Source organism: Notolepis coatsorum, assembly GCF_963971535.1.
Source record: "Notolepis coatsorum genome assembly, chromosome: 12".
Lineage (NCBI taxonomy): Eukaryota > Metazoa > Chordata > Actinopteri > Aulopiformes > Paralepididae > Notolepis > Notolepis coatsorum.
In genome coordinates, this window is record NC_140176.1 from 82,022,283 (window position 1) to 82,034,929 (window position 12,647).

A 12,647-nucleotide genomic window follows, 5' to 3' on the forward strand; every position below is an offset into this window, starting at 1 on the left:
ATTTTTTTATTTTTTTTTATGTCAGTATCTCATTGGATCAGTTCTGCCTCCACCAGCTACAGTAGACCTTGAACCGCTTGGAGTATAATGAACAACAACATCTTAGCTCAGTAACAGTGTGACATAAAGTTGTAAATGCTGCCACCTGGTGGTCAGCAGGGGTTACCAAACACACCAGAATTTCTGTGCTTGTTATTCCTGCCTAGTTTTCAGCTTACCAGTCCCTTTTCTTAATTGTTACTTTACTTGATAGAAAACCTTATCTAAGGTAATCTTTTACTAAGGTAGGATGTCCCACCTAGTGGGCTCCCCTTGATGTGAACATTTTGTCCATATAAAAATATCCTCTTCAAAAATAAAAATGACTAATATTAGATTATATTAAATGTATTGTTGCTATTAATTACAAGTACAGAGTACAATCTGTACGTTATTTTTATCAGGTCTCCTGAACTGCAGCACAGAATTATAAAAGTTGAACTGTTTTCCTATGAGTTGTGATTTATTTCACTCCTCCTGACAATTGAAACATTGTGTTTGATTTGATTTAAATGTTAAAGGGGAACTATTTTACTATTTCTTTCACTATTTGGGCACTTTTACACAATTCCTGTGAGTCTATGGAACACCTCTGTAATATATATATATATATTTTTATTCATTGTTTTGTATTTCTAATCAAGTCCTCAAAAACAGCATTTTTCTACCTCAAGATCTCGAGCTGTTTTGAGCCTGGGCTCCTAAACCACTGTGCACCGTCGGCCCCGCCTGAACATTAACATGCAGCGGTGTCTTTATGACATCACATATAGGCACATTTTCAAATGACTCAGTTCAGTGAGGGTGAATATTGTGAGAGGAGAATTGGAAGAATGCGCCAATATGAGAATTTTGAGACATAGATCATATTAATATAAGTTCACATACCGTAGCTAGGAAACAATGCTAAACACTCAAAAAGGCCATTTATAAGATAGTTCCCCTTTAAGTAGAGAGACGATGAACACATCATGTTCATGTTTTAACATGCCAAGAGTCACCTGGAATATTTCAACCTCATAAATGTGTCCTCTTCCTCCTTCTCTTCTTCTTCCTCCTTATGCTCTTCCTCCTCCTCCTCTTCTCCCTCCTCCTCCTCCTCCTCCTCCTCCTCCTCCTCCTCCTCCTCCTCCTCCTCCTCCTCCTCCTCCTCCTCCTCCTGCCTTCAGCCCAGTCAGGTATGGACATGGGCATGGCCGCTCACCAGTTCTCCCAGCAGCAGCAGGCTCCTCCCAACCAGACGGCCCCCTGGCCGGACAGCATGATGCCCATCGACCAGCCGCCGTTTGTCAACCAGAACAGGTGGGCTGCTTCATCTGTAGAGCCTTCTGAGAGCAGAAAATATAAACCTACCTTCTTGCCATATGCGGTTGCATAGGGCCCCCGAAAATGCCATACTTTTTTTTATTATTATATTTTTTTTATTCACTCAATACTGTATATATATATATATATATATATATATATATATATGTAGGGATGTAACAAATCATCAGCTTAAAAGCTTTAAACGATAGGCTACTGCTTATGACCGCAAGTGGGTGTTTATTTATAAAAGAATATATATATATACTTAAGTAGCTTACTGACAAAAATGTGCGCCATTATATTGGTCCGGTGGACTTTTCCATGTCGGGCAAGGGGAGCGGTTGTCCCGATTGGCTTGAGGAGCGTCAAATTCTCCAGACGGATGATGTATGGCGGATTATGTTGGTGACACGATCGACACCAATATTTGGAAAGGCGATCAGATCATTGGAATATTTTTTTCGGGGTACATCCTAGTCAAGGTAAGGGCTATATGATATCAATCTTGCGTTGATCCAAGAATGTTTTCATTGCGATCCGAGCATATGTGTGTAACGCTAGTCCATAACGTATTCCGTTGGTGACGATCAAAGCATCGAAAAACGACCCCCCCCACACCCTTTCATGCATTCATGATGGAACATAATACCTATCATATGCATTTGATTTTTTAATTGTAGCGTGTGTAGGGACAAAACGCCAATGGATTTAGTATAATACACGTTGCGGCTTATAACCAGCCTCTCAGGAATTGGCCCGGATCATTACGAAATAACACTCATATTCACCACGGTATAAAACCGGAACGTATGGATGGAAAAATTATTTATTTTTTGCATGTTGACCGGAAGAAACTCTGTGTCAAATGACTATAGTATTGTATCCATAGCTATAATATAGAATATAGTTATAGCTCTACAAACAAGGTGACGGACTCCATTAGTTTATGGGTGACCTCGCATAGCCGTCGCCCGGAAGAGGCATGGCACAGAATGTGTTAAAGGCTTTGGAATCCCCCCATCATAGTTTCACAAAATAGGGGACCCCAAACAACACTTTGCATAGGGCTCCCAAAAAGCTAGAAACGGCCCTGCCTACCTGTCTAGGGTTTAAAGGTACAATCTGTGACGCTGTCAAACAGCGGCCTTTTGCACTTTGTTTAAATTGTTTTGGTTGGATATGTGGGTTGGCGTTCACAGGGGACAGGGGAGGTGTTGCTATTACTGGCCACTCCTCAGGCTGGAGGAACTCACAGTATAATAAGTCACTATCTAGCTTCTCCAACAGCGTAGCTTCACCTGTGTTCCTAATACTTGTAGAGACTGTTCATCGTTGCATCGTTTATACAACTTGTTTTAATCCAAAGGTTTGCATGTCAGAGTTATCAGGAACGTAAACACACTTCCGCAGCTGGCTGGCAATGTTATGGGGCGCAGTGTGGGTCAAGAAGGCTAATGCGATTAATTGCTTTTATTTATTTATTAAAGAATGTTAACATGTTAAGGGTTTCAAATTAGTAAAAGAAAATGTGCACTTTAATTTTGACAGTCCTGGTAAGAACGTGACTTCCTCTCCAGAAGTTATTGTGTTACACGGATGAAGTGGTTAGGTAGATTAGGTTAAGCAGATTCTCAAGGAGATGAGTCCCAAGAGTGAACAGCACTCTTGTTTTCCTTTTTCGAGAGTGAATTGGCTGACGTTTTGATTAAATTTAGTTCGACATTCAGAGGCTAGACGATTGATTCTAATCCGTCTGAATATTCTCGGCAACGATTTGATGTACAGTTTTATTAGACTCTGAAAGAGAGACCACGTTTTGAAGGTCCTTTCTTTTTCTTTTTCTGATTTGTCACAAATTAGTCAGTCCAGCCAAATGGCACGTCTTTGCTCACACAGGAGTGGAATGAGTTGCCTTTGACCATCAAACGGGGCTCGAACCTGTGTAGTTTCAAGGTGAATGTTGGGAAATGGCTCCTAGAAAAAGTCCCAGAGTAACTCAGGAGTCGGGACAGGAGGGAGACCTCCTGCTTTAGTGTATAAGATCTGACAGTGGAGGGAGACCTCCTGCTTTAGTGTATAAGATCTGACAGTGGAGGGAGGTCTCCTGCTTTAGTGTATAAGATCTGACGGTGGAGGGAGGTCTCCTGCTTTAGTGTATAAGATCTGACAGTGGAGGGAGGTCTCCTGCTTTAGTGTATAAGATCTGACCGTGGAGGGAGGTCTCCTGCTTTAGTGAATAAGATCTGACGGTGGAGAGAGGTCTCCTGCTTTAGTGTATAAGATCTGACAGTGGAGGTAGGTCTCCTGCTTTAGTGTATAAGATCTGACAGTGGAGGGAGGTCTCCTGCTTTAGTGTATAAGATCTGACCGTGGAGGGAGGTCTCCTGCTTTAGTGTATAAGATCTGACAGTGGAGGGAGACGTCCTGTTTTAGTGTATAAGATCTGACACTGTAGGGAGGTCTCCTGCTTTAGTGTATAAGATCTGACAGTGGAGCGAGACGTCCTGTTTTAGTGTATAAGATCTGACACTGTAGGGAGGTCTCCTGCTTTAGTGTATAATATCTGACCGTGGAGGGAGGTCTCCTGCTTTAGTGAATAAGATCTGACAGTGGAGGGAGGTCTCCTGCTTTAGTGTATAAGATCTGACAGAGGAGGGAGGTCTCCTGCTTTAGTGTATAAGATCTGACAGTGGAGGGAGACCTCCTGCTTTAGTGTATAAGATCTGACAGTGGAGGGAGGTCTCCTGCTTTAGTGTATAAGATCTGACAGTGGAGGGAGGTCTCCTGCTTTAGTGTATAAGATCTGACAGTGGAGGGAGACCTGCTTTAGTGTATAAGATCTGACAGTGGAGGGAGGTCTCCTGCTTTAGTGAATAAGATCTGACAGTGGAGGGAGGTCTCCTGCTTTAGTGTATAAGATCTGACAGTGGAGGGAGGCGTCCTGCTTTAGTGTATAAGATCTGACAGTGGAGGGAGACCTGCTGCTTTAGTGTATAAGATCTGACAGTGGAGGGAGGTCTCCTGCTTTAGTGTATAAGATCTGACAGTGGAGGGAGGTCTCCTGCTTTAGTGAATAAGATCTGACAGAGGAGGGAGGTCTCCTGCTTTAGTGTATAAGATCTGACAGTGGAGGGAGACCTCCTGCTTTAGTGTATAAGATCTGACAGTGGAGGGAGACCTCCTGCTTTAGTGTATAAGATCTGACAGTGGAGGGAGGTCTCCTGCTTTAGTGTATAAGATCTGACAGTGGAGGGAGACCTGCTTTAGTGTATAAGATCTGACAGTGGAGGGAGGTCTCCTGCTTTAGTGTATAAGATCTGACAGTGGAGGGAGGTCTCCTGCTTTAGTGAATAAGATCTGACAGTGGAGGGAGGTCTCCTGCTTTAGTGTATAAGATCTGACGGTGGAGGGAGGTCTCCTGCTTTAGTGTATAAGATCTGACCGTGGAGGGAGACCTGCTTTAGTGTATAAGATCTGACAGTGGAGGGAGGTCTCCTGCTTTAGTGTATAAGATCTGACAGTGGAGGGAGGTCTCCTGCTTTAGTGTATAAGATCTGACAGTGGAGGGAGGTCTCCTGCTTTAGTGTATAAGATCTGACGGTGGAGGGAGGTCTCCTGCTTTAGTGTATAAGATCTGACAGTGGAGGGAGACCTCCTGCTTTAGTGTATAAGATCTGACGGTGGAGGGAGGTCTCCTGCTTTAGTGAATAAGATCTGACAGTGGAGGGAGGTCTCCTGCTTTAGTGTATAAGATCTGACGGTGGAGGGAGACCTCCTGCTTTAGTGTATAAGATCTGACAGTGGAGGGAGGTCTCCTGCTTTAGTGTATAAGATCTGACAGTGGAGGGAGGTCTCCTGCTTTAGTGTATAAGATCTGACAGTGGAGGGAGGTCTCCTGCTTTAGTGTATAAGATCTGACCGTGGAGGGAGGTCTCCTGCTTTAGTGAATAAGATCTGACAGTGGAGGGAGGTCTCCTGCTTTAGTGTATAAGATCTGACAGTGGAGGGAGGTCTCCTGCTTTAGTGTATAAGATCTGACAGTGGAGGGAGGTCTCCTGCTTTAGTGTATAAGATCTGACAGTGGAGGGAGGTCTCCTGCTTTAGTGTATAAGATCTGACAGTGGAGGGAGGTCTCCTGCTTTAGTGTATAAGATCTGACAGTGGAGGGAGGTCTCCTGCTTTAGTGTATAAGATCTGACAGTGGAGGGAGGTCTCCTGCTTTAGTGTATAAGATCTGACAGTGGAGGGAGGTCTCCTGCTTTAGTGTATAAGATCTGACAGTGGAGGGAGGTCTCCTGCTTTAGTGTATAAGATCTGACCGTGGAGGGAGGTCTCCTGCTTTAGTGTATAAGATCTGACAGTGGAGGGAGGTCTCCTGCTTTAGTGTATAAGATCTGACAGTGGAGGGAGACGTCCTGTTTTAGTGTATAAGATCTGACACTGTAGGGAGGTCTCCTGCTTTAGTGTATAAGATCTGACAGTGGAGGGAGACGTCCTGTTTTAGTGTATAAGATCTGACACTGTAGGGAGGTCTCCTGCTTTAGTGTATAAGATCTGACCGTGGAGGGAGGTCTCCTGCTTTAGTGAATAAGATCTGACAGTGGAGGGAGGTCTCCTGCTTTAGTGTATAAGATCTGACAGAGGAGGGAGGTCTCCTGCTTTAGTGTATAAGATCTGACAGTGGAGGGAGGTCTCCTGCTTTAGTGAATAAGATCTGACAGAGGAGGGAGGTCTCCTGCTTTAGTGTATAAGATCTGACAGTGGAGGGAGACCTCCTGCTTTAGTGTATAAGATCTGACAGTGGAGGGAGACCTGCTTTAGTGTATAAGATCTGACAGTGGAGGGAGGTCTCCTGCTTTAGTGTATAAGATCTGACAGTGGAGGGAGACCTGCTTTAGTGTATAAGATCTGACAGTGGAGGGAGGTCTCCTGCTTTAGTGTATAAGATCTGACAGTGGAGGGAGGTCTCCTGCTTTAGTGAATAAGATCTGACAGTGGAGGGAGGTCTCCTGCTTTAGTGTATAAGATCTGACGGTGGAGGGAGGTCTCCTGCTTTAGTGTATAAGATCTGACCGTGGAGGGAGACCTGCTTTAGTGTATAAGATCTGACAGTGGAGGGAGGTCTCCTGCTTTAGTGTATAAGATCTGACAGTGGAGGGAGGTCTCCTGCTTTAGTGTATAAGATCTGACAGTGGAGGGAGGTCTCCTGCTTTAGTGTATAAGATCTGACGGTGGAGGGAGGTCTCCTGCTTTAGTGTATAAGATCTGACAGTGGAGGGAGACCTCCTGCTTTAGTGTATAAGATCTGACGGTGGAGGGAGGTCTCCTGCTTTAGTGAATAAGATCTGACAGTGGAGGGAGGTCTCCTGCTTTAGTGTATAAGATCTGACAGTGGAGGGAGGTCTCCTGCTTTAGTGTATAAGATCTGACAGTGGAGGGAGGTCTCCTGCTTTAGTGTATAAGATCTGACAGTGGAGGGAGGTCTCCTGCTTTAGTGTATAAGATCTGACAGTGGAGGGAGGTCTCCTGCTTTAGTGTATAAGATCTGACAGTGGAGGGAGACCTGCTTTAGTGTATAAGATCTGACAGTGGAGGGAGGTCTCCTGCTTTAGTGAATAAGATCTGACAGTGGAGGGAGGCTTCGTGCTTTATTGTAGGGCTGCAACTAATGATTATTTTGTTATCGATTAATCTGTCGATTATTTTCTATTGATTAGTCGATTAGTTTACCAGAAATATCAACAGCAATTTATTCTATTTGCAATTTAATATTTCTAAATGTTTTACTAGTATCCTCCGGTTACATGAGTAGCTGCCTCTTTGACACCACCTACTGAATACACAGAATAGGAGATGAGCCATGACGTTTATTTATGTCTAAATGCTGTGTAGTGTGGATGCCTACTGTACATGAGTAGGGTGAGTGACCTACATGCCATTACTGCTTTTTATCTATAGACTCATTATAGCTACTTTATTATCTTGAAATAATATAACACCCTCCCGTTACTATGACATTGTTTATCATTACATACAATGTATCCATGCCTGTAGCTAAATGCTGAAAAACAGGAAACATAGATTTTTTTTACCAGCCAAAACTTGTAAATAGCTTTTTAGTATTATGTCCAGTTATTGTATGTATTGTGTGCTGTTATCTCTCCACCCCACGCTATGGTCGTGCTTGTGCCAGCACAGGAGATACGATTAAAATGTATTTTTTATATATACGCTATATACATATTTAAATCAATATCTTCCTTTTGAATAAAATAGGCTCAGGAATCAGGATTGTTGAAGCTAATTAGTCAAATCCATGTAAAAAAGAGTAGCATATACTAAATGTATACACACACACACAATTAGAATTTCAAACCTTTTATACTCTAAAGGCACTCAGGTTTCACTCATTTACAGTTATGTCAAGTTTACATACAGGGATAAGCAATCCTAAATACAGCATATAAATCACAGCATATAGAATCGCAACAATAATACAACAAGATGAGGGTAGACATGTACTGTACAATGTGATCGACAATGATTAGTGATCAAGGTCTTAAATTCTGCAATAGAAATTGGAGTTAATTCCATGAGCTAGGCCGGGGCATCATAATAAAATGCACCATTACCTTTTATTCTTATTTGTAATGCTTTGTGTATGCTCTTTTATTATCATTTTTTGTATGTACTTTATGTAAAGCGTTTTGACTTTGCTATATAAATAATAATAATAATAATAATAATAATAATAATAATAATAATAATAATAATAATAATAATAATAATAATAATAGATCAAATTTATATAGCGCCTTTCATAGAACCCAAGGTCGCTTCACAATCAGGACAAAAAATAGAGCAAGGAAAATAGGGGGGGGGGGGAAGGGGGGATGAGGGAAGGTAAGGGATAATGGACCTAATCGAATCTAAACTAACCTCTCATCCTTCCCTCCTCTCTCTACTCCTCCCTCCACCCCTGCAGGACGGCGTACCCGGGACCCCAGGAGGACTTGCTGTGCGGGTCAGGGCCCGGCTCCGGTGAAGGGGGCCCGTCGGACGAGGGGGCCCTGCTGTCCCAGCTGTACTCGGCCCTGAAGGACTTTGATGGCCTGGAGGAGATCGACCGCGCGCTGGGCATCCCCGCTCTGGCAGGACAGGTGAGAGCCGCACCCCACCCCACCCCTGCTCTGGCAGGACAGGTGAGAGCCGCACCCCACCCCACCCCTGCTCTGGCAGGACAGGTGAGAGCCCCACCCCACCCCACCCCTGCTCTGGCAGGACAGGTGAGAGCCCCACCCCACCCCACCCCTGCTCTGGCAGGACAGGTGAGAGCCCCACCCCCGCTCTGGCAGGACAGGTGAGAGCCCCACTCTGACGGGATAGGTGAGAGCCCCCCTCACCCCCTTCTTTAAATCCTAAGGCTGCCACCTCACAATCGATGAATCACTCTGTTCGACAAGTTGTTTCTTTATGCTTTTTTCCATGTTGAATAAGACCCCAACACCCATTGACCATATTCACACAGTGGGAACAGGGTGGAAAGGAACTCAACCTGAGCATGACATGAGAGCAAAATGGCAGCCGTGTGAATATGGTCAACACTGGAATTTATTTATTTATTGTAAATGACAATGTAATTTCATTGTAAAGCTCTTTGAGTAGATTTAGTACTAGAATTTAAACCCTTCATTCATTCATTAATTGATGTACTCTCTTTACCGCCCCCTCCAGGTGGAACAGGAGCAGTTTCCCCAGGACCCCTCCATGATGCTGGACCAGAAGCCCCCCATGTACAGCCAGTTTGGGTCCCCACACCTGACCCAGAGGGGCTACCCCGGAGCTCCCATGCAGGACCCGGGCTTCCATCCCATGGCCGGGCAGATGGGCCCGCGGCCGGGCTACCCCATGCTGAGGATGCAGGCGAGGCCAGGCCTCCGGCCCGCTGGGGTCGTCCCGAACCAGCCCAACACACTACGTCTGCAGCTCCAGCACCGACTACAGGCACAGCAGGTAGACACTCACACTCATTGACTTACAAACACACAGACACTACTAGAGCATGACATTTCTTCATGGATCATTTGGTACCGGCCCGCAACGAAAGAATAAAGTTGTTTAAAATTAAGTGTATTTTATTTTCATTAGTCTTCCGTGTATTTTATTTAGAAGAATTGCCACTTCTGCCCGCGCCCCACTCCCGCGGACAGGTTCTCGCTGCTGCCCTGTGTTAAAAATAAGTCTCCTGCTCGGGCTGTGGTTGTGGTAGAGACAAACGGGCTGTTGTGTTATCATCTTTATTAATAAGACATAGATTGAAAAGTATCCGCCCAATTTGTACAAGTGATGGCTTATTTTGAAGATATGATAAATGATAAGTAAAATAAATGTAAGATTGCTTAACAAGACCATATTCTCTGTGCCTGGTCACATATTTGAACATTTCTCCCCATTAAACATTGCATTGATCACCCTCACAATTTTTGTAGTTTTCATTCAGTCCCCCAACACTGCATGCATCACAACTTCACAAGCTAAATGAACTACAGCGGAAGTCTAGTACTGCATCTGGCATGCAACGCAAAGCGCATGTGTGTGACCTCAAGCCTGTTGATGTAAATGTTTGGTGGTTTTATATTTAACTAAGGCAGACATGGTGTGACCCATGTACTGCATATTATATACTGAGGAAGAAAAACGGAGCAGGATTGGGTGGGAGTAAAGGGGGATGGGAGTGGGATTCTATAAAAGTTTGTCTCTGGATTGGGACGGGATGGGATCAGTCTTCTGTGGGAGAGGGAGTGGGATTTTTTTTTAACTCTCACTTGGGATTGGGATGCAATGGGATTATTTCTGTGGGAGTGGGAGGGAGCGGGAGTCAAAATCCACTCCTGTGTCAGCCTCTAATACACACACATGCTTGGGGACACACAGCTGTGTTACAAGATGCAAATTATTATTTACTTAACCTGGAGCAGTATTGAAAAACAACTGCTGCCTAGGTTCAAGTTAAAATAGTTGGATAGTTATTTTGAATTATAAAACGCAACTTCTGCAAGGTGACAAGAGCTGCAGTAAAGTTGCACTGCTCTCCCACAATCAAACCACTTATTCCTGTTCGCTCCAAGTCCAATACACAAAGAGGAACACAACGCCGAGACTGGTTAGGGATTCTAAGGGCAGGACATTTAGTTGAGCCAGTGCTAAGCAGACACACCCCCTTCGTTATAACACCTTAATATTCATGGGCAAAGTTTACTCTGGAATAGAGCCACTTTGGGACAGTACCAGAAGAGAACAGTGTTGGTTTTAACCCCTCTCTCTCTCTCTCTCTCTCTATCTCTCTCTCTTTCTCATTATCTCTGTCTCTCCTCTATATATCTCTCTCTCTCTCTCTCTGCCTTTGCTCTCTCTCTCCTCCTGCCAGAACCGTCAGCCAATGATGAACCAGATGAGTGGCGTGTCAAATATAAACCTACCTCTAAGAGCCAGTGCTCCTAACCAGGTGGGTCACTGATGTGCCTGTTCAGAGGTCCATAAGCTGTTCTGTCAGACGCTGACCGTATGTCTTTGATTTGCTTTAAGGAACACGCTAACGTTCTGCGAAACACGCCGTTTCCTATTCTCCAGAGTCGGACAAGAAAGCTATCCGGCTGCAAGCTAGCTTAGCTTAGTTTACAGGAGCACTAGCCTAGCTTAAAACTTTGGAAGAGGTGCTTTTGGCCAACAGCTAGCCTAGCTGATCCGTATCCGCTTCCATTAATTTGTGCTATACTGGGCTAGCTTTCTACTGAACGCACAGAGAGGAAATTGGTATCTATCTTCTTGTCTGACTCTGGAGATGTAAGCGCATTTCTAATGTAAGCACATTTGTATGTTGGCGTGTTCCTTTTTTAAAGGTAAGATCCACCCTAAAACATAATTTTCATTGTGTGTTATTCCAATGATCTTGGGACAGTTAAGTCGGTATCTATAAATACAGCTGGAAATCAGAGTGTCGAGACTCGATGTCATCATGGAGTTGGTGTCAGTAATTCTGGGCTGGTAAAATGTTTGTTTGAGCTATTATTTCATGCTTACAGTTCTAAATCGGAAAATTACCCATATCTCTATGGTTACTGTCATCGTGTCCTGAGAGTTGTTACTCTATTCACCGTCTATGGAGCAGCTCCAGGTTTAGTAGCATAGGTTGCCAGCACTGTTCCTTGCAAAAAGGAAGCTGTGATGATATACCAGAGCCAATGGCCCGAGCATTATGTAATAAGCATTTGTATAGCAGTGGGATACAGTGCACATATCCACCTCCTCCTCATCAATTTGCAATTGAAAAGTCAATGGGAACAGCCGGGAGCAACCTATAAACATTTGTATGGCACTCAACACACAGGTGTGCACAGGCTGAAATGGCTGCATTGTTTGCAATGAATAGCTAGCCTACCACCTGAATACCTCCGATAAGGGCAATAGCTTAATGGTACTCTCCAATTTGCATGATGAATAGTCAAGTGTTCCATACCTGTCCCAGCGTGCGTTTCTTTCTCTCTGGGTTGCCAGGTTGCACAAAACATATTCAGTGTTGGGGTTGAAGGATATTAGATGGTGTCACACTCTACTATGGCAACTCAATTATCACTCGGAAGGCCTGATTTTATCCATGTGTTGCATCAAACCTCTAGGACACCATCCTCTGCGTTTACTGGTTCTTCATGAACCCCAATATCCACACTGATCTTAGTTTGGCCCAGACTCTATGCAACCACTGTCACTTTATACCATGATTCAGTAAAGTATGGCGTTCTATGACTTCTGAAAATAAAGTTATGCTGGTCTTCTCCTTAAAATGTCATGTACAACTCAGGTAGGTAGATTAAATTCTTTTAGACTAAAGTACAGAAAAAAGGTACCTTTGGGTACCGGTATCGGTTCAAATGTGAATGGTACCCAACCCTAATTGTAACGTATATCAGACACTCATCTGCACCCTTGTTTATACCGTTTTTATTTTCTCATATTTTATATTTGATTTAAAAATGTTCAGATTTCATCTTTCTTCTATTACCCTGCCCGCATGATTTTTTTTCGTAACCGCAGTTTGCGAAGACCCTCTCTGATTGGTTTAGCTCCGAAGGGCTCTTCCGCCTTGTACATATATATTCTCTGCTTCGAAGTGGTTATGCTTTGGCCCTCTTTCGAAGTGGGTTATGCTTAGAGTTAGGAATCAGGGCTGGTGGTCCATCGCCCTGCTCTAAAGATAAACTCTAAGCATAACCCACTTCGAAAGAGGGCCAAAGCATAACCAC

At 44.0% G+C, this 12,647-nt stretch overlaps 1 protein-coding gene across 4 annotated transcripts in view; it reads left to right on the forward strand.

Moving 5' to 3' along the window:
• ncoa2 (nuclear receptor coactivator 2) overlaps nucleotides 1-12,647 on the forward strand; it is a 236,939-nt gene that overhangs the window by 203,692 nt on the left and 20,600 nt on the right. For 2 of the 4 annotated variants that reach the window (XM_084326053.1, XM_084326055.1), the window contains exons 15-18: nucleotides 1,209-1,341; nucleotides 8,333-8,507; nucleotides 9,082-9,360; nucleotides 10,775-10,852. In XM_084326053.1, the coding sequence (XP_084182179.1) occupies nucleotides 1,209-1,341; nucleotides 8,333-8,507; nucleotides 9,082-9,360; nucleotides 10,775-10,852 (665 nt within the window). The remainder of the gene's footprint in view (nucleotides 1-1,208; nucleotides 1,342-8,332; nucleotides 8,508-9,081; nucleotides 9,361-10,774; nucleotides 10,853-12,647) is intronic. The other 2 variants (XM_084326054.1, XM_084326056.1) reach the window with 1 other exon arrangement.